Source organism: Drosophila melanogaster, chromosome 3R, assembly GCF_000001215.4.
Source record: "Drosophila melanogaster chromosome 3R".
Lineage (NCBI taxonomy): Eukaryota > Metazoa > Arthropoda > Insecta > Diptera > Drosophilidae > Drosophila > Drosophila melanogaster.
Window position 1 is genome coordinate 8,059,284 of NT_033777.3, and position 27,799 is coordinate 8,087,082.

The following is a 27,799-nucleotide window of genomic DNA, read 5'->3' on the forward strand; positions in this document are numbered from 1 at the left end:
CACAGTCCATGCTCGTCCTTTGGGCTGCCAAGTCGCGTTCTCAGTCGCTCGCTGTCCGCTAGCAAATCGGTGACAAAACGCGGTTTCGAGTGCAGTACCACAAAACAATAAATAAAAATCAAACTATTGTAATTGCAGAAAGTATTTTCGGGAAATTACCAAGTTAAAGTTCAAGTTTAATGCATGTGCTCAGGGTTAACTGTTGCTGTTGCAGCTAGCTGGAAGTTGAGGAAATTCAGTGCATGTAAGTCGATTGCAATTTATTTATTGTCCATTGGGCAAGTACACCACACACACACACAAGTACTCAGAAAAACTCAGGTGACAGCAGACACTCTGCCGCACACCTGCCGAGATTGCGCCATCAATCTTGGCTATCAATTAGATCAATCATACGCCTCGTGCGCCCTGCAGCCATATGAAGTGCCGTGTATCGATTGGGAGTATGTGGAATATTGATTGGCGAAAATAAACACTCACCTGCCTACCCAGACAGTTGGTCCGCGTGGAGGCAAATACACACAATGGGCTAAAAATAATTGCCAACCACCGACCAGCTGACTGACTGGCAGAGAACCACAATGAACAGCGATGAACCCCTTCCAATTGAGCTTAAGGTCCCGGGATTAGGGCCTGTAAACGAGCTGGAAAATCATCCTTACCTGGCGGAAACTAAATCCACTTACAGATCATGGACATTCGAGAAAGAAACTTCCAATGAATTTTGGTTAGCTGACTAGCCAATCATTATTTAATCCCCCATATATACGGTGCAATTCCAGGAATTACTGGCCTATTCGCAGGAGTTCCTTCACCTTTTTTCAAGGAAGGAAAAGTCTTCCGGTTCAATTATTCAAACGGCAATCACTATGCCTTTGTGGAAAAAGAACAAAATGGAGGAGTTTCCATTATGCAATCAAGAAATTATTTGAAAATTTCTAAATTCGATTGCAAAGTGATGAGTGGGTAGCTTTTTCTTTTGTGGTAATACTTTCATCGTCAAAATGTTCAATTTTCTAACATTATTATGTATCCTTCTAAAAACTACATATTGTGGCAAATAATTTAAAGTAATACTGATGTTCTGAATTTCGCGTTATTTTTAAATTCTGCTCCAAATGGATTGTTGCTTATCTTACTAGTAATACTTTAAAAATTTTCTAAGGGTTTCTTTTATCAAATATTTAAATTTCGCTTAAAATAAGTGGACAAGAACGGCTCTCGTTTTATTTTTCCAACATCTACAACGAAATACGTGTGGCAAAATGGTTTTATAAATAATTAAACCATTTGAAGGAAACCAAACCTAAAACACACATGCAGCCGACGAAAAAAAAACCAATAAATGTATGGAATATGCGGTGCGGAAAATGTTGGCCAAAAGCTGGACTGAAAACTTTTCACCAACTATCGGAGGAGCAGGAAGCCGGAGTACCCTCTCCCACCTGTGAATCATCCTGCAGCAGCCAATGATCTCCGCTCCCCCCGGACTTTCACTTCCGATTTGGCCATTCGATGTCCAGCTGCGTCCACGCTTAAGCCAAATCAGGACGGAGCCGGTCCGGTGTGGCGGACATGTGCCTGACACTCGTCAATGTCAGCTAGGATATAGGATGGCATTCAACGGAGGAGGAGAAGGAGTGGGAGGCGGAGACGGCTTTGGCCATATAACGAACGCCCCCTTTTTGCCAACTTATCCCTATGAAATCAAAAGCGAAAATCAAGACGCAACTGAAACTGATTGCTGTGCATCGCTGGAATTTGCTTTAAAGGCATGTCGAGCGGCCAAATGGAGAGAGTGGAAAATCAATGTACCCTCCGGCGGCATTTGAAGGCGGCCTTTAATGGGCGGTGGGCGTGTCAGTGGCCCCACCCCCACACACACACACTTAAATTACAACTTCACACACTTGTAACGAATAATAAAAGCGCAGAAAAAAAGGGAGAGTGCAAAAGGAAAAATCAAATAGCGACGAGGCCAAGTCCCCCTAACATTTTACTTTTGGCGGGCGGACCTCGTCATCGCCATCGTCATCATTTCAGGAGCAACATTTCCACACAGCAAAAAATTTCATACATATAGGCAAGCAAAATATAATAAGTGTAGCTGGAATAGATCTCATTTCATATAGCTGTAGTATCACTTGCGAAATTATGATAGTATCTTGAGAGCTAGTTTCACAAATAAATGTACATTTTATAGATTTTACAAATGTTATAGAAGTTCTTTGTATTCTTCTTGTCCCTCAGTATTCCGCCGAAGGAAATTCCTGTTCTCTGTTTTTTCTGTTCCTGTTAATTTTTTTTGGTTTTTTTTTTTTTTTTGTGAGCTGTTTCTGGGCAGCGCCTACATTTCTGCGCAAGCAGCGGGCGTCGGCGCTTTACAGTCCCCAGCGGCCTGATTAAATTCCCATCCCCCCCACCGGACTGCCGACCGACCACTGAGCTTGGGAAATACTCCTGCCCAGACAGGACACGGAACGCAGGACGAGGAGCGGCAGGATAAGGCGCTGCATGCGTTTGGTGAGACGCGCAAATGATGAAATAAATGAAACTAATCCAAGAGAAAGCCCAAATGGCAAAATATTTACATTGCCAACCACACTTGCCACAGCACAGTGAGTCAGGACATACTCAAAAATGTATAATGAATGCAGAACTCTTTGGGAGATGTTAACAAGAAAAACGAAATGATAATTTCTGATGACTTTGTTATTATTATAAAAGAACTACCAATACTGTGCTCTATATCACAATATTTAAAGTGCCGAGTATCCCTTTTTATTTCCGAAGCTGTCATTTCCGAAGCTGCCATTAGCCCAATGTGCAGGGTTTTGGGACAAAGTCCTTACTGAACTTACCCACATTTTTGTATCCAGCCACCCGACGGTGTGATAAACATCTTTGCCAAGTAAGCAACAATTTTTATGCCCCAAATTGGGTTCCTTTGGCCCGCTTTTGCTTTCCCGATGCCCAGGAGCTGGATGGCTAGCGGTCGTGGTGCCGATTTTGGTCCTGCTGCTGTCGGCGGTGGTGGTGGTGCTACCATGTCGATGGCTGATTGGATGACGAGGCGGCTCAGCGCGTGCAGGCAAATATTTTTAATGATTTTCTCTTGGGCTGGCAAAGGCTTCACTTCGCTCCGGTTCAGTTCGATTCGATATGGGGGCGTTCCGTTCTGTTAAGTGTCTGAGTTTCGTTTTACGCCCCAGTTAGTGCAAAACTAATTATACTTAGGACGCAGGACGACGGTGAAGGATGGCTTATTTGCCAAGGTCATTCATTTTTAGCTTCTTGAATATAATCTTGAAGATGTTCTCATATTTTTAGAATACACGCTGAAGCCACTTGTTTATAGACAGTGTTTAAATATAATTATGGGATAAATGTATCCTTTGGCGACTGTAATTGTGTCATTCTGTTAAAGTGTAAAACACGACCTGACTACTAACAACCATTTCCATGAATAAACTATTAAGTGTAACCTCACAATTGCAAATAAATATTTGATGACGAAGTTCGACATTACCAAAAATGTTGCAACTAATTCCCTAATTTACCATTTCTCTCAATTTCCAAGTATTATTGGATGAGTGAGTTGCGAACGTTGTTGAAAATATTTAATACCTCTATGCGCGTGTTTTCACCTGTAAATTCTTATCACGTGCACTCACATGTGACTGAGCTCCATTCTATTATCTGTCAATGTTTGTTGCTTGGCGGCTGTTTCAGTTGATGTTTGTGTTACCTTTCCTTGTCCCTTTGCGTTTTCGGTAGCAGCTAATGCAAAATTATGGTCTTCAGCTCAAACACGCTCCTGCGTTTCCGTTTCCGGTGGAGCTGTTGCTGATTCACATGAATGTTTTGGCGTTGGTCCTTGACTAAAACTGGGCGTAACCCTTTTGAAATGCCCACATTTCAGCTCAGACTGATGGATGGATGGATGGGGGTTTCGAGCACGCATAGTGTTGCTTTCAGATTTTAGTTGGTTTGGTGTTGCTGATAAAGCTATTGTGCCACGCCCCCTTCACACTAATGGAGTCTGCTTGAAGGCGAAGCTAATCACAAAGCATGCTTCTTAAGATGCATGCATCTCAAATGCTTAAAGACGGCACAAAAACGTGAAATGAATTACCTAAGCAATTCTAATTCTATTTCATTTAGTTTGTTTTATCCTCTACATACTTTGATACGCATTCACTAGGCATAAAGAAACTACTAAATAAAATGAACTCTAGAACTTGTTGGCCAGTAAGTGGAAACCGCATTCAGAAAGCTTGGAGTTGGAGCCCCAAAATAACCAACACTTGGCCATCCAATTAGGCCAACTCAAGTGGTCAGTTCATGTGGACTCTGGACCCGTGCTCGTCCTTTTCTCCGCAATCCTCTTAAGCCGGAGCAACAGCTGCGGCCTACTACAAGTAGGTGCCCCCACCTTTTGAAAACCCCTTTCGCAGGCAATTAAAAACCAGTTTTCCCTTATTTTTGCCCCTTCATATTCTCTGTTGCTTAGCAGTGAGTGGGGGAAAAAGCATAACTTATTAATTAAGAACATTGAGGGAATTCCAATGCAAATGCAGGCATAATTAAATTTTTGAACGCAAAATGATTAGACGGACATATTAAATTCCCGGCTAATTGTTAATGAAAATCCAATAAAGTGCTGGAGTCCAAGAGTTACGAGTCTGGCCAATGCAGCCTTTTAATTTGCTTATTAAATCCACCGACACACGCACCACATTTTACCGCTGACAGTTTCAATTCACAAGTTACAACCTCAAAGAGCAATTACCAACACGCGTCCAAACATCCATAAATGTGTATTTACGCATATACATATATATCTACAAATGCGGAGGAAACCCAACTGGGAGACAACAACGAAATCCAATTTGAGGTCTGGCCCCAGCTTCAGGACCTCATATCCCCAGCTCCCAGCCGCAGAAACCCAAAGCATGCCTCAAAACCTGCTACGATGCCGCAACTCAAGCGCAGGCGGAGGATCTGAGGCGCAGGATGCCGACGTGGATGAAGACGAGGACGTTGCTGGAACTGAGGTTGCAAAGGGGCCAGCAACCACAAAACTGCCCATGACTATGTCCAAGGTCCTGGATCCCATATCCCTTAGCCCGTACCGCATCCTGTGGCTGGCCGGCGGACAAGGGCAAGCCGATTATCTTTTCATGCAACATTTGTAAATCTAAAAAGTTAAATGACACTAATCTAAATTCCACAACAACGAAAACGACGACTTATGCCCCGAAAAATGTTTCGACGAGTCATGTACGTATGTATGTATCTATATGTACATGGGCCCAGGACGAGCCCTCTAAAATATTGCAGCCCAAGCGCAAATATCCTTGTGTGTGTGCGTGTGTATTTGGGAGCTGCAAACATTAATCTGGTATCTTATAATGTTGTCCTTTTGGGCCCGGCATTCAACAGAGTTCGTCGACTTTGGTAGTCAATTGGATGAAATTTGCATAAAACGATTCAAATCAATTTGCATTTGTTGCGAAAAGAATTGATCGCTTTTGCGGATACAAAGAGATGATTGCGATTTAAAAATTCTACAAATATACACGGATACTATGAGGACTTGAAACGTAGAAAACTAACAACAATCATGCTTTAACAAATATTTTGTCGCAAATTTGTTGCTTCTTTTTATTTTACTTGTTTAAATTTCATTTGAACACATGTCGTATGAGTAATTTTTAGCAGAATTGTTTTCTTGATCTTAAAATCTAAGCGATATATTTATCATATATAAATTTTGTATTTCAAGGTATATAAAGAGTCACTTTTCGCCTCAGATACAAGCTAAGAGCATTTCCAAATCGTTTTGATCTCACCAGGACATGCTCCTTGTTTAGCATTTTGCGTGTTTCCCGTTTTTAAAAACATTTTCCCATTGTGGCTGTTGCTCCTGTTGTTGCTCCTGCCTTGGATGGCTGACACACATACACAAATACCCGTATATATATATATATATATATATATGTATATATTTGAAGCCGAGTTTATCTCAAGAATGTAGATTGCCTGTAAAATATTTAATTACACTCTGCGGCACGGCCACACACAGCCAGCACGTATACGCCATGTGTGACACTAAATGAGTGAGCAAGTGTGCGTGTGTGTGAGTGTGTAGCCCTTTTGGCCGCCTGCTGTGGGTGTGCGTGTGTGGAAACATGGCAATTGCCAAGTGCTGACGTTGAGTGCGCTACACACGAGTGACACTTGTATACATCTCTGCAAGTGTTGATGTGTCTATGCCATACCTTTTACATGTGTATACAGTGGACTGTAAGTGTGTGTCGTTGTTTGTGGCCTTTGCTCAGTTTACTCTGTTATTTATTTGCCCCACAGATGGCGCCATGCCTGTCAAATAGTTGAGCTCTACCCGAATTTTTAATCAACTTCTTTGCCACTTTTTGCATATGAAATAGGTCCAATCTGGGCTTCGTCGCCAACTGCCTTGTTTTCCTCTCACTTTGCCTTGTTATTTTCGTGTCGACTGTTTCCCTTTTGGCCTAGTCATTCATTAGTGACAGTGCCACGTAAAGTGGCAAAATGCTAATTATGTTTATTGAGCAACGCGCGAATGCAAATAATTCTTAAGAGGCCTCAAAAAACACAGAAAAATTATATAAATATTTACACAGGGAAAAATAGCCGAGCAATGCCGGAAATGTATATTAGCTATAAATGGTAATTAATTACAATATACTGTACTCGAATTTTAAAAATTCTTTTAAGCCTTTTCTTTTTTTTTTTTTTTGGCAACAATTGCCCAACTTTGGTGATACTTTTTGCCTTCGCAGATATTTGTGTGTTTGTTTTAAATATATTTTTGTTTGTGTTGGCTTCCTCGCAATTCCCCTTACAAAGGACCCAGGAACGAACACACCTTGGGGAAACAGGACAACAACAAAAGCAAATCGGCTTTGACCTTTAATGAGCAGGCAGGCGAACGCGGACGCGTGTCGCTGGCCGCATAAAAGTTTTGCATTTGATTTGCGCCAAGGTCGTTTTATAAATAAGCTCCGGACCGCAGCCCTCGAACCCTACATTTCCACCCACATTTCCCATAACCATAACCCATCGCACCACCACGACACACCGGCAGACATCCTGTCGATCAGAGCATGTCATCTAGCTCAACGCGGTTCGGCTCTACTCTGCTTGGTCAGCAGTTGGCTAGCCATTTGGCCATAACCTTGAGCACACCCAGCAGTTGGACCTGCACCGCCCCAACCGCACTCCGCTTTTCCAACCCACAGACCACCTCCAACCACGGATATCCTTGGGTGTGCCCAGTGGCGTGGCTTGAGGTGCTAAATGTAAGTCCAACACACTGAGCACAAAATTGTCAAAAAAAAAAATGGATCTAAATCTCATAGAATAGAGTTTTTAAGAAGAAGATAGTTTCCAATATACTGAACTGAATACTTGAAGTGTGTGAATTCCGAATTCTTTCTCTCAGTGCACTTCTGTCAAATCCTAGGAAAGCCTATAATTAAAAGCGACATTTGTTTTTGGCTTTTGCGGCATTAGAAAGCTGTTGCGATTACCAAACTTAAATGGGTCGCATTGTGTATTCACGCACCTATAAAAAAGTAACATTATTCGATGTGTTTAATTAATGATTAGCCGCGACTTAATTAGAATGCCAGCGATTGCGGCTGACAACTGAGCGATGCTGGTGGCGCCGCCTGATGAGTTGGCAAGTCGAGCTTGAAATTGCCTGCGGCTGGCTGAGTTAAGATGAGGGCGAGATTAATTTAACAAGTACAGGCAATTTCACTTCGCAAATTGCATTTTATTTCCAGAGCGGTGCCACGTGGCGGATGAGTTATATGGCCAGCTAATTGCAGGCCCCACTCAAGCAGTCAGTGAGTGACGGCCTGTGTAATTACACAGCATTTGCTCAGGTGTTTTCAACTGCAACTGGCCAGCCAGCCACTCGAACCTCTGGAAGCCAGGTTAAGGGCTTTTGTTATCTGACTCTCACTATCTTACGGCAGGTGCAGCCTGCTCGCAATGACTTCAGCCAAATATTAACTGCCCTTTCGAAGGGTATATTTAGATTTCGGGACAATGAAGGTGCCATTAGGGAGCTTAAGTTTGGGACACATCAAGCAATATAAGATGATTCATTAGATTTGCTTGAGTTACAGGACAAAGAAAGCCTTCTTAAAACGCATGAGATTCATTTTTGTACTCAAAACGAAGCTATAGTTTTGTTTTCCTTTCGGATTGATCAGATCTCGCTTCGATTCTTTTACCAAATACTAGTAAAATGGCCAAAAAAAAATACTTAAATTGTTGCTAGCTTTAAATTTAAATCACATCATGGTTAAACTCTTACGAGGAGATTTAAAAAAACATATCAGATATGGAATATATCAAGGGTATCCGACACTGCGTTTTTTCTATATTTTGTTATTCTATTACCTTGCTTGCGTGCTGCAAACCATTTTCATGTTGACCAGACAAACAATAGCGGCTGGAATTGATTATATACTCTCCATAATTTATGCTTATTAAAGCCCTTTATGCCAATCAACGCCACTCCTCTTTCTAGCCGGCTGATGTTGTTTCCGATTGATAATTTTAATTAAGTTTTATGTGTGATTCATTTTCCTTTGCAACGAAACGAAAAAAAACTAATAGGAAAATTAAGGAAAAAGAGCGACTGTGATGAAAAAAAAAGGAAAACGGCTAAGGCAAATGAACTGGGTGTAAAACTGTGGCCAAAACTTCGGCCAGGCTTTCGGTCTTTCATTCTACTAATTAAGTGGTAGAGCAATCGACAGTGTCCTTCAACCACAACGTCAACAGCTTACCAATAATTTATTAATTCAATTCTCCATTTGGGCACTCGATGTGCAGGCTCTGTATTTGGCAGGCTACGCTCAAACAGCTGTAAATCGAGAAATTGAAATGCAATTAAATGCACATTCGGATGCGGTCATACGCACTGTTGCCCCGCAGAGGAAGCCCGGCTTGATGTAACATTTAAATGGAAATGAATCCAAGTGCCTGCCGCCTGGCTGCCAAAGGCATTAAGTCAGCCCAGTCGTGCATGATTTCATTCAGCCAGTCGAGCGGTCGAACAGTCGAGCATCCATTTACCCAGCCAAATTCCCATTGACATCTGTCCGAGTGTGGCTAAGTAAATGGCTTAAAGCCTTCAGGCTGGATGCAAAACTACGGCTAACACCGAAAGTGTTGCCTTGGCTAAAGCAGAACGTGTCAATGAGTTTTTAAGCCCGCATCTCGCATCTCGTTGTCTCGGTCTTAGCCCTTTTGTTATTATTACTTTGGCAACAACTCGACTCGACATGTTGCAGGCTCATCAGCATCGCAGGCAAACAGTCGGGCAAACAGACAAAGGATTTTAGCCAGGATAAGAGCCGTGTGGCTCGCAAGGAAAACACAAGCATACACAAGCATTCAAACATCCAAACGGCAAAACAGCAAAACCGAGAACGGAGCACACAGAACGGATTATTTGTTTTCGTCAGCTTTTGTTTGTCTCATGTAACATCTCTTTCGACTGCTTTCATTTCACACACTCACACTGCACACAGATGGGGAAAAAGTAATATGGGTTATTCGAGCTGTGAAATTCGTACATATCTGGGAAAAGTTAACTTTAAAAAGGTAGAGCATACATATTTGCCCAATTTTCTTTTTCTAAAATAAGTTCTAAAATAATCTGTAAAATTCAAGCCTATTTAAGAGGTTTATCGGTCTACTGTTTATAGAAGAAGTACTATTATTTCGACAGCAGCTGTATGCCGTCATGTATCATTTTTTTTTGGGTATCTGCACTCAGGTTGTGGCACTTCATTCGACTGCCTGGCTGTGAATTCATTCAGTGGTATCTTTTGTCCGGTGCCTCAAGAGCCCAAATGGCCAGCCAGAAGTCAAGCGATATTAACTCATTTCATGCGCACAGGCAAAGGCCGTAATAAATATCTGCCTTCGCACAGCTGGCCTAGTTCGAGAGGCAATAAATCCTGCAACTGGCCATGTAAATTAACCGCCATCGAAACTTATGAAATGTGCGGCATTCGACATAAGCCATCACCATTACCATCATCATTGTAATGATCATCGCCATCATTATTATAGCTGGCAAATGTCAGGCTGAAATTAGTTGCCTTGTGTTGTACGGCTCATCAACCAAAAAAAAAAAAAAAAGGATCGACCCAATGATGAGGCGTTGGAGTGGCCGGGCCAACAAAACATAGCCAATATGACCATGTTGGCCGGCCGAAAAGAGCAGCAACAGCAGGCGTTAAGCCAACATTGCCGGTGCTATTGGCAACTGGCAACTGGAACCTGCAACAAAAACACAACCCGAACAAACAAAAAACGTCCAACACTTTCGGTAGCGTATGTGATAGCCTGACCCCTGATGGTCAGAGGCAGGATAAGTGGGGGTTACGCCAGCGGCGGGGAAGTGGAGGTCGAGTGATAATCACAGTCAGGGTCGGTAGCTGCGCACATGTTGACGCCATTTCTGTGTCACCCTGACAATGTTATTAAAAATCCATTCAAAGTCCCTACACGTCAATGTGGAAAATGTCAAAAGAAAAAAAAAAGAAAAACAGGAGGAAAAATCTTCTGGAAGCCAAATGAAATGATTTCCCACTCCAGTGCAGCTAATAATTAGGGGTATACGAAAAATTTCAATCATTGAGAACCATAGGACAAATGACAAAAAGGCAGGTTTTAATAACCAACACCCATTCATCAACTTACTAACATGAATGAAAATTATAAAATATTCTAGTATTCAAGCCAATCTACACCAATTAATCAAATTTGTTAATTATACAAAACTCGATATCCTGCTGATATCTTAGCAAAGCCAATTTGCAAGTAATAAAGCCATCACCAAAAGTAGAACATCATTCGTTTTGTTTGCAGCTCATCAAATAAGCCAGTCGGCAATCTACGATTATATAGAAATTTTGATGGTGATAAGAACTGTGTTCAGTTCATTTCGATAATGGGCAATAATTAGACAGACATTAGCATAATATCGATTCTGGGACCGATGATGAAATGACTGTGGCGAGAGGAAATGAAAACATTGCCAGATGGCTTTTAATTTCCTGCCGGCAGAGTGCGGCTAATAAAACCAAAAACTAAAGCCAACTGATTTTGTGTCAATAGGCGGCAGCATGTAAGCCCGCAGAGGAAAAACCGAAGAAAAGAAAGGAAAAAATAAATAAACTTGAAGCCCCGAAGGGTGTTGAAATAAACACAAGACAGAAATCCTTTTGGTGAGCGGGATTTGCTGCGGCCAGGAGGCGATGAACTGATTAAATTGTTGACGGAATCGTTCCCAGGGATTCCCCGCAGGAAACTAATTCCGCCGGCCAACTGAGCAAGTTGCCCCTGAAGCTGCCATTGAACTTTTTCGAGGTGCAGGGAGAAGCTGAAGGAAAAGCGGGAAAATCGAGGAAATACCAACTGCTGGGGGAGATCCTTGGCTGGGCTAAAGGGAAATACATTTTTATGGACAATTTGGTTTTTATGTCAATTTACTGCTGTTTCCCCACTGAAAACGCAAGAAAATTCATGGAGTTACCAGGCCAGACCCAATATCACTTCCATACTCCCCGATACCCCGATATATATTCTTATATATATATACATATATATATATATATATATATATATGCGTTTTCCCCCCAGGACAAGTCGTGTGCACATTAAAATGGGCGTTGAGGGGCGCATCTCGCTGCTGTTCGTCTGATTGGCTGTATTTGCAGCATTTGACTTCATCTTTGGACTGAGGGTTATTATGGCCGCCACTGCGACACGATGTGATAATTGCCAGCAGCAACAGCAGTATCCAAACACCCGATACCACCAGCCTCTTCTAAAAAAGAAGAATCCATGGGGGAATCGGCATCTGCCTTTAAGATTTCATCGGGATTTAAGTTTTGCGCCGCCAGCTGACGACTTTGTTCGGGATTAGCCATTGAGCTGCTCATAAAGCAGCGACTAAACTGCGAAAAGCCCTTGTCTAGATACAACTTAAATTGAAAATGTTTATTGGGGTATTTGTAACAGAAGTTCAGATAGGGATAGGTTAATAAAAGTTGCTGGGTGTGCTATAAACTAAAACCATCACTGTTCCTAGCAGGTACTTAATTATATAACGCTGTGTAATTTACACTATTGTGTACACAGCTAGCAAACTCTTGAGAAAAGATGTTCTACGACGAGAAAAATATAAAAGGTTAGGTCTAAGAATATCCCGTATCACAAAACAAAAAAAAAAATCTAATAAAACTCTTTATATCGTACACTTTTAGCTTAAGTGCTTCAAAAAGAAACAAATATTTTGAAAAAATTCTAATAGCATTATTGTTACATCTACATTTGTAATGTATCCTTCAGGAAAACACGTCCAATCTCCCCATGAATTACTGGGTACTGTGAACTTTTGCTTCTTTATTTAATGCAATTTCAGTGGACAAGGCTTTCCAGCACTTCCGCTACCCCTTGTTCCAGATCCCATTCGCTTTTCTGTTCTGCTTTGCACTCGGCTTGTTCAGCATCTGTTTTTGATGCTGCACATAAAGCGGCGGAAGAACATTCAACATTTTTACTGTTTACATCTGTGGAGAGTTGCGGTTGCTTCTTCACTCTGCCACTTCCTCGGACCTCTCTTTCACTCAGTTGGGGCTATCACCACTTAGCCGCTGTCTTCTTCACTTGTTATGGAGCTAATGTTTGCTGGGCGCGCTTTGTACTTTAGCTTTTTATTAGGGCAGCATTTATAATTTATTTTGCGCTAATTTCGACTATATTGTTGATGGCAATTCTTGTTCGCCTCTCTTTCACCCATTACTTGGACCCTCTCGCTCGCTCCTGATAGCTCTTAGGCGTCATGTGTGTCGGCAATTTCTCATTTTTATGTGTGGCCATGTTGTAAAACCGAATTAATGCGATGTAGTCTCTTCCACAGCAACACAGCACAAACAACAACTGACAACAGTGTTGCATGTGGCTCCATCTCACGCCTCATCACCCCTCTCTCTCACTATCTCTCTATCGCCCTCTCCTTTTCACTCTGCTTGGCCATTCGTGTATCTCGTTTGTCTAAGCTGAAATATGACTTCCTGGCAACACGTTTTTACATTTCCGTTTCCGCTGATTTAATGCCACAACTGAAATTATTACCATAACAGTCTGCTATGCTGACCGTGCAAAGGGAAAGGGACAATGATATAGGGATAGAAAGAGAGATACATATACATACATATATGGACAATTACACGCTACGGTTTACTGTGCCCGCTGAATATTCTAAATAAATCTTTAACGATGCACTGGGATTGAAATCAAGGTAAAGGAACTTACGTGCCAGCTCTGGAAATGATTCTCGAGTTACAGTTACCCAGTTTACCAAGTACACTGGACAAAGAAGTGGGTAACCAAAAAAATAAAATATGTATACTTCTAAAATGCATTTAAAACACTGAAAGTAAATGATTTAGCATGGCTTAAAATTCAATGCTGGCCCTAGTTACTAGTCCCTTAACCACTTCCTTTAAAAATCGAATCATTTTTCTTCAGTGTATCTATTCCGCCACCGTCTCATCCACGTTTCTGTTGGTTGTCACGGCGGGGTCCGCGTTTCTGTTGTCTCTCTGTGGCATTTTCCCCATCTATTTGTACGTCTGCTGTTTACTGAAGCGTTTTTGTCACATAATTCGCTGCGGCGAAGGACGCCAGCACCGCGGCAGCCATAAAATGTTGCCACAACACGTAACTTGGCGAATACCGAGCACATTTTTCATAATTTGATACATCCATAATTACGTAATGCGTTGACAGCGTTTTGGCAAAGCACAAACAAGTGCTGGGATGCTGGGAAAACAATTTATGGCCAATGCTCTTTAAGAAATTCACTGGGCAATTTAATGAGCAATTGTTAGCTAGGGCATCCATTGTTCGTATTGAGCCAGTTTTTTAGCTGTTTTGACAGCTGTTGGCGGCTAAAAGATTTTTTTAATTAAAAACCATTTTCAGTGTTTCCGAATATTTTTTTGCTTCTTTTCTTTGCTTAAGTAATGCGTTTGTGTGCCACAAAAATAGTATGCATTGAAATGCAAAATCATAAGAATGCGCGGACATGATTGCATATTTTAACGCTTTTACCATAAACAAATAAAAACTAGTTTTCATAGAAAAAATTCTTATAGAGATTTTCAAAATACATTGAAAATTCAATTAAAGCAATATAAATTCCTTAATCATATCAATGCTGGAAAAACCCACTATCGATTCACATTCCTCAGAAAAAAGGTTTATCCCATGGCGAAAGGCAACCGTATGTTTTTCGCTAGGAGCTGGAAAATGAAAATCGCAGATACCTTGGCCTGGCTGAAACTAAAAAGTCAAACAAAAAACAATCCGTGGAGTTGAAAAACCGAAAAAAAATTGCAGCAATGTAGCGCACATCAGAAACATGAAAAACAACTTACCCAGGAAAATTGCGAAAGCGCGAGGAAGCGGTCCAAATATTCTCCAGCTATAAATTGAGCATTAAATATTTAAAAGCGGATTTAGCATTTGCTATTTGCCATGGGAAATCTTTTAGCAGATTTGCATTAATCCGAGGGCAATTACAGCCACTCGACAGCTGTTAATTGTAAATAATTCAGTTGAAAGCATTACAATTGTAATTAAACCAATTGCATTGCCAATTATCAGCCAATAAACAAATATGGGCCGTGTCAAAACAAACAATGGAGCAATTATTAATACAACGGCAAAGTTTTCTAGGATCTGCAGGGATTGGAAAAACGTGGAAAACTGCACAGGAGGCGGTGGCAACACATTTGTCATGACTGAGCCACTTAGGAGGAGGCAACAGCTGCTGCAAACAATTAAGATTCAGCCGAATGAATGAGTTATGTCTGCCACAGAGGCAGCAGATTGGGTTGCAGTTAATTAACAAAGGCACAACTTTCCAACCCAAGATGACCCAAGGACTCCAGGACTTAGTTGGCTAATGAAGTTGACAATTAGAAGGAAACTTTTCGTCATCCAGAAGCCGAATTTGCAAATTCTGGAAATTTTTATATTCATGAGCCAAGAACGATTATTCTTTTACACTCCAAAAATTACACATAAATATGTTAATATATATAATTATTTTTACAAGCAAGAAAAAAATTTATTCTATTATTCTGCATAGTTTTACAGATTTTACATCAATTACAATAGTTTCTTTAATAACAATATACAGGGTAACTAGCTAGCGAAGAATTTAAGAACATTATATATGCAATTTTAATCCCTTGGCTTCCCAACTGTATAACATTCTTGAGTGTATCTTATTATCCCGCGAATTCCCGCCAGCTAAGGAACCAGTGTTCCATGGTCTGGGAAAGCCCTCAGCTGCCTAATTCAGCCACGTAGCTGGGCATTCATAAATCTGTTGCATAAACTTTAGCGCACAGGACCCGTTGGGAGGTAAAATCATAGCCAGGCAGCAGGAGCTCGGGCTGGACCAGCACATTAACATGACCCCATGAAAGATGCATGAGCCGCACAACAATGAAGCAGCCAGTCAGGAGGGTACGGGTGTTGAAGGCTCGGGAAAATCCCCATGCTCGTTTCAAGCGCCCCGGTACGTCACAATATTTTATGCGATTATAATAAACTAAACTCTATAAAGTTGTCATATTCAATTCCCGACCCATGCAACGGCATAAATTAGGCTTACTGGATGGAAAATGTTGGGGGTGTTGGTGCTTAGGCCAACTAAAGCTGCAGTTGCGTGCCATGCAAACACATTCACATCGATTGATCGATCGCTGCCACATGAAAATGTCAGCACAATTAAGCTCACTGAATCAATTTACGCCCCAGCTGTTTGCCACCGAAGAGTGTGCTTTTGTGGCTGTGAAAACAGTGGGCGTGGTGGTTGGTCGGAAAATTCGAGGGGGCGTAGAAGTAAACTGCCAGCTACACGCAAAATTTGGTTTTCCAAGTAAGCCTTTAAGTCCTGTTAATTGAGTGCTTATCGATTAACAAAGAACCAGTGTTAATTCCTAGAAGCCAGAAAAGAAATATAGCCCCATAGGCTATAAGGGCTATATTAAGCCCACACTTAAAGTGTGTAATTAAATGTGAGTTAAATTGTAGTCATTTTGTTGGGGATATTTCTATGTTCATTTAGGTGCAAACATTTGTTGCCGGTTACAAAGAAAATGAAATAGAGTGTTAGTTTCCATTTATGAGATATTACAAATTGATAAAGAATACCGACTCTAAATTTGTAAATCCAAGCTTACGCTTTTGATGATGATGATTTCAACATTAGATAGACAAATTATGTGTCGGCGTGATTAAAAGGTTGCTTGCTATTACCTACTGCCTTCCTTATATGAGATGAAAAGGGTTGCCCAACTTCATTTGAACGCTCTAGCCTTTAATTGTCCTTCCAAACAATACACCCTTCAGGTCCAAGTGACTGGGGAACCGACACAAATACTGCTTATAAAGGCATAAAATATGAGCACGTCTCGGCCAGGATGCTGTCCCAGCAGGACATCGGCAGCCTCAGCATAATTAAAGCCGCCGACATGCCATGAAAGACTGTGTTCGGGACAAAGAGGTTACCTCTACGCTCTACATTCTGGGCAGCATGATAAATGGCATTAATAAATTCGACACCGTAATTGTGTATTCCGTAAACGACTCATAAAAGTCAAATTTCAACTGGCTAGGCTGCACATTGCGCATACGCAGCGTTGGCCAAGAGGTAAAACATTCAATTAGTGCGACAGGCAGCGCAGGATGGCAGCAACCAGCAGCAGCAGCAGCAGCAGCAGCAGCAGCAGCAGCAGCAGCAGGATCCAACAGCATCATCAAAAACGCATCAAGCTCATTAGGGGAATGAAAAAGGGCGATGGGAGGGAGCGCTTAAGAGGGTATGCACTGGAAAAAATATACAAAATCTTAACTAGAATATCGAATTACTTCCTGAAATTGCAATCTTTGTAATATGAAGTATTATAATATGGAATTTTCTTATTAGGTCCAACGTATAACAAAAATTGAATTTCTAAATTTTCTGGAGTGTAGAAGGAGGCAGTTGCTCTGTCATTTTATGGTTGCTGCGACACGGAAGTGGCTGCGTCCTTTTGCCGCCCTGCTGCCACAGTTGCCACTGCCTTTTGTTTACATTCCGTTTCGTTTTTCGCCTGAAATGAGCTCTAAATGACAAGGCGGGCAGGCGGCAATAGCAGGCAGGAGTAAAAACAGCAGCAGCAGCAGGCACAAGGACGAAAAATGCGACAAACTGTGCCAAGCAATTTTCAGCTTGAATCGCTTGTGCTCATAGTTCTTGTGTGCGCGTGGGGCAATTTGCTGCAAGTGTCGCCCAAACGCATTTTGCAGTTGTTGCAGTAAGCCAGAAGGCGGCAACAGCGATTACGGTATTATCATTGTCATAATCATAAAAACATATTGCAATGACAGAAGCATGGGGACGTTGAGTCGGAAGGAAGCGCAAATTGAGAGGAGTATTGTGTAGGGATTTCAGGCTCGTATGGGAACCTCAGTGTTAGTTTCATTCCTTAAGTGCTTATCTATGACTTATCAAAGGTATCTTCAAGGTAATTGGATTTTATAAGTGATATATATTTGGGTAAATCATTACAAGAGTCTTAAGAGCAAATGCAAACTTCGTCACCTCTGCTGTGAGCCCTTCTCTGCGCTTCTCACTTCAAGAATATAAGCGAACAATCGGATTTGTTTACCCTGCGATCAACGGTCTGCATCTTGAAAATCCAACCGTTCTAAGCCGCAGATTTTACGCTGCGGCATCTCCTGGCTGCCTGCAGCACTATTTCAGCACTTCAGCGTGTTTGTAGCAAGTGTCGCTTACCATTTTGTTATGGTGCCCGGGGGGTTTTTTTATGCCTTCGCTATCTGGCTGCCGGATATAAAAGCAACAACAGATTGCATAGCAATAAACGAGGATGTCGACATGTATGAATATATGCCAGCGCATGTGTGTGTATGTTTCATGCCACAAAAGACAACGCTAAGTGGCCTGGGGCGCAATTTTAGCCATTGGCGCTCGTTAAATTTGCATGTGCATGCCTTTACGTGTATGCGATGATGCGTGCGTATGTGTGTGTGTGTGTGCGTGGCATGTGGATGAGGACGTGTAAGAGTGTGTGCTAGCGAGCAAAGTAAACGCGCAACAGTCTCCGAAAACGATTTGCGGTCTTTGGCTGTCTTCGAAAGCGTTCTTTTTTTTTGCCACTTGCGGCAAGGAAGCAGGCCAACCTTCATTTGGCATGCAGCAAACGTGTCAAGGACAAGTCGGATGCAGCCACCGACTCGACACAGAAACACCAACCCACTCGCTCAACCACCAACCACCATGTGAATTTTTTAACAGCACAGGTGGAAAAATAAAAACAAAAAATATCGTAGTTTTCAGTTTCAATCGATTTCCAGATATGTCAATCTTAAGTAACTACAATATTTACTGATTACAACTTTCAAAGTCTTTAGTTGGATTTTGACTGAAACATGGTTAAAATTCCTAATGATATTCAAAAGGTTCGATGAGTAAGAGGAAGTAAGCAATTTAGATATTGAAACAAAAACACATCATGTTGACATATTGACAAGTTTTTCTCACTGTGCACACCGCAATTCTCTGGCTGACGTAGCTGAAATTGAAATTGCCCATGCGAGGCAGACAATTGACAGGGCGGCACCGCGAAATTATTCATCACGTTGTGCGTCTCTAATATTTATTTAAAATTTTACTTTGATTAAAATGCGCGTGCCAAGTAGTTCCCAGGGAGTCAACAAAAGGCGGGCAGAAGGATAAAAAAAAAGAAGTGAAGAATGTTAATTTAGAAGCTAGATGAATTAAACAGCAGCGGGAAAAGTGCTTGAAATGAAAGTGGCAGTGGAAGTAAGTTGAGTAAAGACCCAGAACGTTTTGTAATTAAAACTTGCCGGGCGCACTTGCACAAGTTGATTATGCGGCACAAAGAGCGTTATCCCCACTCCCACGTTTCCCATTACCACCCACTTTTTTCCATTCCGGCAAGAGAATGCTGTCAAAATCATAATCTGCGGCCAGGGTTTTTGGGGCACAAAAGAACGGCACGGCCGTTGACAGTTTTTGACGCTCCAGAATGCCAAACCAGCATCATCATACCTTTGGCTGGCCAGGATTATGGATGCAGCCTTCAAAGCTCTTGGTGATGCGGATATTAGCGCATGATTGGAAGCCGCTAACCGACATTGCAGGGGCTTTGTGCAGGCAATTAACACAAGCCCACAATGAGTGCCGATTGGAGGCCCACGTGCCTCGAAAAATCCTGGGGGGGGGGGGGTGTGTTGGTATATTTGGGATGCGAAACCAAGAGCCGGTTCAAGTGCCAATCAAATTTGGGACTTCCATTATCTTTCCTGATGAATTTCGTAGCCCTTTTGTTGCCTTGATTAAATTACTTTTCGTTATTTGCCAAATAAGAGCCGAAAAGGGATGAGGAACAGCAATGACTGGGACAACGGCTGGCTTACACATTTAATAAGTTTATTAAGAGGCAAAAAAAAAAAAAAATATAAAAATATCAAGCACAGAACGGCAAAAGGCAAAAGCGGGTTATTATGGCAACAAGAGCAAAATCTTATCTAACAAGGAGTATCCTGCGACTCAGATCTGAATCCCTTTTTTATTGCTCTCCCTTTTGCACCTGCCGCCTGGCCAAAGTTGCGCGACATAATTGCTGATTTAAGGTGCTGCCTTACCGGTTGCTTTTCCCTGATTTCACTCCGCCTTACCCCGCATCCTTTTTGGTCCTGTCAGGCATTCAGGCAAACACATTGCTTACATATTTCATTTTCTGAGCGCACGCCAAGAATGCCAACAACTTTGAGTTGAGCAAACAAAGCCAACGGCTTGGCCATAGTCACCGCTGAAAGCTCCGCTGAAAACCCACTACTTTCCACGAACTACCACCCCGTCCCGTTACCAGACCGTGTGTCATTCGTGCGGTAACCTCGATTCTGTTTTAAGCCCAAGCTGCGTCCGTTGCAGGGAGATGCGAGATATGAAAGGCCAGATTGCAACAGAATCCCCACGACTGCCTCGCTTCAATGCATTGGCAAAAATTTGTATGTAAATCGGTAATTTCAGCTAAAAATATACATATTCGTAGTTTCATTTTATTTTACCATTTGAAATGTAGTTGCACTCTTATCTCAAAATATCAAATATCAGTTTGTATCGTAGCTCGTAAGGAATGCACATCGTTTTTCTTCCAAGTGCATTCAGCTTTAAGTTTCCATGGAAGCCGGAAACTGTGACCACGACACCCCCTCCAGATCAACGCTTTGATCTTACAGCTTCTGCTGCCTTCTGTGTTTGTTGTGCGGTCAACTTGGAGCCCCGGGGCTTCCAGGAAAAGGAGCAGGAGCAGCAGCCGGAGCAGGAAAAGCGCCGTTCAACTTGGTGGTCAACTAGACAAAGGATTAAGGTCCTTAAGCGGGATTATTACTTCACGTGTTGTGTGGACAGAATGCTTCTGTGCTGCTGGGAGTTGGTAAAAGGTTATTACGACATAGTTAGGAAAAACCACGGTCGGGAAGTGCACTTTGAGCTTTGTTTGCCAACAGGGACTAGGGGACATAACAGAACACTTATCGAATAAATGTCAATAAAGCACTTCTTGGTAATGGAATGCCAATATAGCAAAGGGAAAAACGCTCTGGGTAAAAACAAGAAAAAATTAGGTGGTCTATATGGCAAATTCTAGTGACAATCACTATAAGACGCAATAAACCACTTTCGACAGCTAATAATAACAGCTAGTTATATTTTAATCCACTTAAATCTCCACCATTATCAACATGCTAATTGTAATACCTTTTTGTAATCTATGTGGGTTTGGCCCCAACCCATTTCAAGATTTAAGCATTTCTCGTGAGAATTTCACGCAATCAAAGCGCTTAACCCGCACACTCTTCTTCAAAATAGCCCTCAATTAGCATAGAAATTGGGACTGCTCCTTGATTTGGGTTTGGCCAAGGTCCCATACCCGGTTTCCGATGGCAAAAAACGGGGTGACAGCTGTCGACCGGGATTGTCGCATGTGTTGACGGATTAAGGAAGCAGCCTGTCTTTCAGCTAATTTGGTTAGGCGAATATCTTAGCTGTGGCAATGTTTTGGGAATTAAGTGAAAACAAATTGTGCCAACTAATTCAATTTCCACTCAATCAAAGTGCCGGCAGACGTGCAGCGCTGCAAGGATGCAACACTTGCAAGGATAACTCGATTGTCCCTTGTGGAATTTGCCTGCCAATGAGGCCGCTCCACAAGTTTGTCCTATCGATTTGTTTGAAATTATATTTGAAAAGTTGAAAACTCAATTTCGCCCTGCCGCTTTATGCTTCCACCGTGTTCCTGTAAGCAGTCTCGCACTCGAAAAATAACAAACAACGAGGACAACTTTGGCGGATTCTTTGGGCCAAATGCAACAGCCAAGAAGTTGAGAAGCCCCTGGCCTCCGACTGACCTCAGTGAAAGAAACTTTGCCCTGCCAGTGAATGTGAGCATTTAGTTTAAATAACATCAAGTTAACTTTGAGCATCGGGGGTAAGACGGTTGTATACTCTGTTAAAGTTTGTGCTAATTTTAAAATAAATAAACTCATTATATAGGCCAAGATAAGTTATGTGTATGCCGGTTATTAAAAAATATTACACTGGGCTTCGCATTGCAACCCAAAAGACCATCTCCGAAATGATTTCGCTCATCAATAATGTATCAAGTTTCAGCTTACCAAATGTCAGTCAAATTAAAATACCCGCAGTCGGGGTAGAAAAAGGTCAGGAAAATCACTGAGTAGGGAGTACAAAAAGCCAAGAGATTGAAATATAGAAAAGGCGACGGCGAGCGAAGGCCGCTCGAAGCTCAAGTGGCAGGGCCATAAGCAAATCATGCCGTAACATAATGAGGCAACATAACAGAGTGGAACAGGACAAAGGAAGGACATCGGGCACCGGCTGGAGCATCGGGCAGGAAGCAACTGCCACAAGCAAATTGCATCGCCAGTCGCCGGTTGCCAGTTAACGGTTGCAAAATTAGTTTAAACTTGGCGGAAGCGAAGACGTCCACGAAGACTACACGAAAAGAAAGTTTCTTTATTTAGTAAATACTTGATTTTCATTACTAATTTTGATTTAATTTAATTTCCATTATTTTCATATTTTCATTATTTTCCACCATCTAATGAAGACAATGTATTTTTCAAATAGATTTTTTACTATTATTTGGCTAAAAATGGTCGCGCAACTAAAACGGAAAAATATTTTTTTTGTCAATTTTCGAATTTTTGGAAAGTGGCAACATCGTGAAAAAAATAAATGGTTCCAAATCAAACACACATATATTTTAAAATTTATTTACGATCTCAACGAGATATTCCATTCCTTATTCGGATTATTATTACCAAAAATTCGATTAAAAAACAATTAATTTTTGGATGGAAAACGACTGGTTCCAAATCAAACACACACGGATTTAAAATTTATTTACGATCTCAACGAAATATTCCATTCCTTATTCGGATTATTATTACCAAAAATTCGATTAAAAAACAATTAATTTTTGGATGGAAAACGACTTCTGGCAGAATTCTGAAATTCAGACTTTTTATCATATTATGTATACATATATAAATTATATCATATTTTATATGCATATATATATTATATCATATTTTATATGCATATATATATTATATCATATAATATTAATAACCTCTATATTTTTTCAAGTGCTAACCAAGACTGTGGCTGCTTTTGTTGCCTCTTGCAGATGCTGCACCTGACCGGAGACAAGTCTTGGCATTCCATGGAGGCAATGTAAGCATTCCGAGACAACCGCCGTCGACAGCACATTAAGGAGGAACAACTTGAAATTACCATAAAAACCGCAGAGGTTGTGGAGCGCAGAGGCGAAGTGCGGGGAGCAGGGAGCGGGACGTGGCCAGAGCGGGAAGAGGGCGGAGCGGTTAAGGATGCGGTCGCTTAACAAGTCGGCGGGCGAGGAGGAGCTGACTGGCCTGAATGGCAACTCCAGCGACTCCATCTATACCATCAAGAACAAGTGGATCACCGACTGGTGAGTTGTCTTAATAGAATAAAGGCGCCTATTAGAATAGTAATTTCAGTGGCAAAGCTTTTAGAAAATGGAGATCTTAAAAAGATACATTGTTAGAATTTGTTTTCAAGGACATTAGTTTAGAGATAGAGATAGAGATAGAGATAGAGATAGAGATAGAGATAGTTTTATGTCAACTCTAATTAAGCATATATTTACTTTCGCACTTCCAGGAGCCTTAGAAGGGAGCGGGATAAGCTGTGCAGCTTCATTTTCAAGCGAGTCCTGACGCACACGGAGTGCAAACGTCTGTTGGAGGCGGCCAAGATCTATGGCGAGAGCAGTGACTTCAATTCCTGGCCGGTTAATGAACAGCTGCAATGGTACAGGAACTTCGATGTGAACAATACGAACCTTCTGTTGGCTGTTAGAAATCAATCCTCTGATGGCGGTTCCACCATGTCGGGATCCAGTTCCGACTCGGAGATTCTTGGTCCTGTTTTGCCACCATTTGCACTGTGGCAGACGATCCTGATAGCCATATGCCTGGCGATCTGTATCATTCTTACGGTGGGCGGTAATATCCTGGTGCTACTGGCCTTCATCGTGGACAGGAATATTCGGCAGCCCAGCAACTACTTTATTGCCTCCCTAGCAGCCACGGATATGCTAATAGGTAGTAACTATTTTACCTTAAATTCAAAAAAAAAAAATTATTAATTGTACTATAAACCCATATTTCAGGAACCGTTTCGATGCCCTTCTACACGATATACGTGCTCAAGGGTTATTGGGACCTGGGTCCGATGCTCTGCGATCTCTGGCTTTCCGTCGACTATACTGTGTGTCTGGTGTCCCAGTACACGGTGCTGTTGATCACGATAGATCGCTACTGCTCTGTGAAGATTGCCGCCAAGTACCGGAGTTGGAGGACGAGAACCAGAGTGATATATATGGTCACAATCACTTGGATCATTCCCGCTCTGCTCTTCTTCATCTCGATTTTTGGATGGGAGCACTTCACCGGCAAGCGGGATCTACTTCCTGGCCAGTGCGCCGTTCAGTTTCTCAAGGATCCGATCTTTAATACGGCCCTAATCATTGGCTACTATTGGACCACACTAATTGTGCTTTTTGTCTTATATGCCGGGATCTACAAAACAGCCTATGATATGCAAAAGCGCAGTGAGGCGAAGCAACGGAAAATGCAATCCATGGTGGCACTGAGTGCTGGAGCGATGTCCGGAATGGCAGGTCATGCAGCTGGCATTGGTGTGATTGAGGAGAAAATCCTAAAGACCAAAGTGGAACTTGCGGGAGATCAAACCGATTTGGATAGTGCCTGCACCACAGTGATTAAGAGATTAAGTGGTTCCGGTCAGGCAAATCCTCTGGCCGTGGCCACCGAGGAAGTGGAGAAGATGACACCGGAACAGAGGAGAGCGTCGGCAGCAAAAATCCAGGAGGAGGCGAAAAAACGTGAGGCAGCCGTGGATGCGGAAAAGAGCGAGAGATCCAGCAGTCCTGCCTTCGATTCCGATGAGGAATCATCCGTCAACCAGGCCCAGCAGTTGATCACCCAGCAGAAATTGAACAACATGAGGAAGCGGTCATCGATTGGTCTGGTCTTTGGGGCACAGGCCGCCCTGCTGGCCACTCGTGGCAAAGGTAACTTGCAGAAGAGCACCACTAACTCCAAGTCGATCGAGGCCATGCACCAGTACCACCACCACCAACAGCACCATCACAACCAGAGTCCGTTACAGCGGGCGCAGAGCAAGGAAGAGATGCGCTCCCTGCACCACCACCAGAACCAGCAACAACCGCACCACCAGCACCACCAAAACCAGCCGAACCCACCGCTGGACAGGCCCAAGCGCACATCCTGCTCCACACTGTCCCAGATAGCCGAGCATGATCGTTTGGTCGACCTGTCCGCTCCTCCAACATTACTCAACACCAGTGATCCCCTGTCCCCCGTGGACTTGGCACCCATCGAGGTCCCTAGCGATCAAGTGCATCAGGGTCTGGTGCAGACCATTTTGCCACCTCCCGACGCCTTTCAGTGCCCCACCCCGCTCTCCGATGACTACTCGGATCGTCCCTTTGGGAATAGTTCCGGTAACAGTGAACTGGCCCTGACCTATGACCTGATGACGAACTCGGAGCTACGCTATATGGACGAGAGCTCCGCCATGCTGGCCAGTGTGACGGCCAACTCGACGACCTCCCCGAATGACAGCGTCCAGGGGAAACCACCAGTCCTGCCTCCACCACCGCCCGCACGCCGAAATCCACCAAAATCGAACCTGAACCAGAGCCTCAGTCAAACTCCCAGCCAAAACCAGAGTCCCAGCCAAAGCCTGAGCCTCAACCTGAATCCGAATCACAACCAGAGTCAGAGTCAGAGTATCGAGGAGGCGGTGGCCATTGAAAAACGTCTTCTCGTCTCGTACACAGGAATCGAGGACTTTGCTAAGGTGAGGCGGGAGAGCTGCATTGAGGCCATCTGCCTGTTGGATGTGCCCGGAAAGCTAGCTGCGGACTGTCCCCATCGCCGGGCCTCCAGTCCTATGGAGACCAGCAGCAAGGATGCCATACTCTATTCCCCGATGCCACCAATGCCACTCTCACCCAAGGTAAAGACTTCAACGCCACAAACGGGAACGCCCCAGTCGGCGGCGGGTGTAACACCACCGGTGCCACTGGAAAGGATTGAGGAGCGAGAAACCTCGGACAGTAATACCAACAAGATGCCCTCCACCTCGGGCACCACCAGCAGTACGGGCGGTGTGGGTGGAGGCGGGGAACAAGACGGTGTTGGTGCCACCAAAAAGAACGCGGGGGATGACGATGCCAACAGGGAGGAGAAGAGTTTGGCGGCCAGCCGAAACTCCAGCAAAAGGGCATTCATTCATTCGATAGGAAAGCACTTCAAGAGCAAGAAGGCTCTACCCCTGATCCTTGGAGTGGGTGGACGGCAGAAGTCCAAGTCGGAGAATCGTGCTCGCAAAGCGTTTCGCACGATCTCGTTCATTTTGGGCTGCTTCGTGGCCTGCTGGACACCCTACCATGTGTTGGCCCTCGTCGAGGGATTCTGCCGGCATCCGCCCTGCATCAATGAACACCTCTACATGTTCTCGTACTTCCTCTGCTACGCCAACAGCCCGATGAATCCTTTTTGCTACGCTCTGGCCAATCAGCAGTTCAAGAAGACCTTTACGCGGATCCTCAAGGGGGATCTGCACATGACCTAAGATGGTTTGGGGATCTGAAGTGGTTAAGCTGCTGGTGGTTGAGTTAAATCCCTGATAGATTTCCATTTTGCACTGCACTTGCGCAAAGGACCAGACACTTCAGAGCCCCGAGAGTCTGGCGCCTTGCAAACTTTTCCATTCCCAAACCCCTTACACCTCCTTAGGCCCATAAGTTTTCTATACATACCCAACGAAAGTGCTCCGCTTAATGGAATATCTGCTGGATTTCGACCATCAGCAAAGTATTAGAATCAAACACTTATTAAATTCAAAATTTAATCGGTGGACAGGGAAGAGTTATCTGTAAGTAGCCAAAGGTGTGTGCTATAGTTAGAATCGTTGGGGGGGAAAACAAGCAATCCGATTTGGGATGCATACATAGGTCTAGAGTGGCACTAAGCGGGGCGAAATGTTTTAGACAATAAATATTTTAATGTTAATAACCAATCTATGATAACCATGCAAAGTATATGATATGATAGCTAATAAAATAAATTAAGCATAAGATATACACATTTACCGAGACTAGAAAACCCTACAAACCAAAACTCTAAAGCATATCCCAATATAGAATAATACTTCTTTTGTTGTTCCGCAGAATATATCAATGAAAAGCAGACATATGAAGGGGGTAGGCCATAAGAAGACCAAAGAAAAGCATGTTAACCCTTTGAGGGATATGCCAGTCGAAGCCCTTTTGACGGTGACACTTTGTCGAAAACTACGCAAAATCGGACCTAATTTTGATTTCAAACGTTCATAGAAACTTTCTTTTACAGTTATTTTGGTAGGTTATAGTACTTAGAATATTGCAAAAATATAAACTGTGTTCAAACTTTTTCGACGAATGGTTGCCGTCGTGGGGTTAAGCAGTTCGATGTCAATCCTGCAGCAGATATACGATTTTAAGAACACAAAACCCAGCATACATACCCGCGTAATTGTCTATGGATATATGCCAGACAAGTTGAAGAGTTTTGTTTGAATATTCATGAGTGTAGAGCATACGAAGATACATACATATAGCTACATAGATGTCAATTTTTGCGCAAGCCAGCAACTTATACTTATACGGATATATAGACGTCTCCTTAGCGCCTTTGCCAAGTTGCCTAACTGAGTTCACTCTCATTCTGAAAATCTTTGTTCTCGGTTGAAGTACTTTGTTATTTGTTAACCGTTTCGTTAGCCGATTCGATTCGTTTTCCAGTGAGTAATGTGCTAAACAAGTTTTTGCTTTTGTTGAACGTTTCCATTTAGCACGTAAGTGATAAGTGTAACAATAACTAAAATTATTACTAAATAAATAAATGAATGAATAATTGCATTTTTTATGATACGAAGGGTGAC

General features: G+C 42.7%; 1 protein-coding gene across 2 annotated transcripts; it reads left to right on the top strand.

Moving 5' to 3' along the window:
* Window positions 1-27,766, top strand: mAChR-B (muscarinic Acetylcholine Receptor, B-type). 2 transcript variants are annotated; one of them, NM_001300292.1, is made up of 5 exons: window positions 2-244; window positions 22,908-23,213; window positions 23,426-23,868; window positions 23,937-24,860; window positions 25,653-27,766. In NM_001300292.1, exons 2-5 carry the CDS (start codon window positions 23,110-23,112, stop codon window positions 26,447-26,449), a joined length of 2,268 nt encoding a protein of 755 aa, NP_001287221.1. In that variant the 5' UTR covers window positions 2-244; window positions 22,908-23,109; the 3' UTR covers window positions 26,450-27,766. The 2 variants fall into 2 exon arrangements, with proteins under 2 accessions (NP_649764.1, NP_001287221.1); NM_141507.2 differs by having other exon boundaries at window positions 1-244; window positions 23,937-27,766.
* The last annotated feature ends 33 nt before the right edge of the window (window positions 27,767-27,799 follow it).

What these genes read in the sequence shown, in the direction of transcription:
- mAChR-B (NM_141507.2), top strand. Translation starts at nt 23,110, where the DNA reads ATGCGGTCGCTTAACAAGTCGGCGGGCGAGGAGGAGCTGACTGGCCTG. An exon ending in AACAAGTGGATCACCGACTG is followed by an intron (nt 23,214 to 23,425) that starts GTGAGTTGTCTT and finishes TCGCACTTCCAG; the next exon opens with GAGCCTTAGAAGGGAGCGGG. An exon ending in AGCCACGGATATGCTAATAG is followed by an intron (nt 23,869 to 23,936) that starts GTAGTAACTATT and finishes CCCATATTTCAG; the next exon opens with GAACCGTTTCGATGCCCTTC.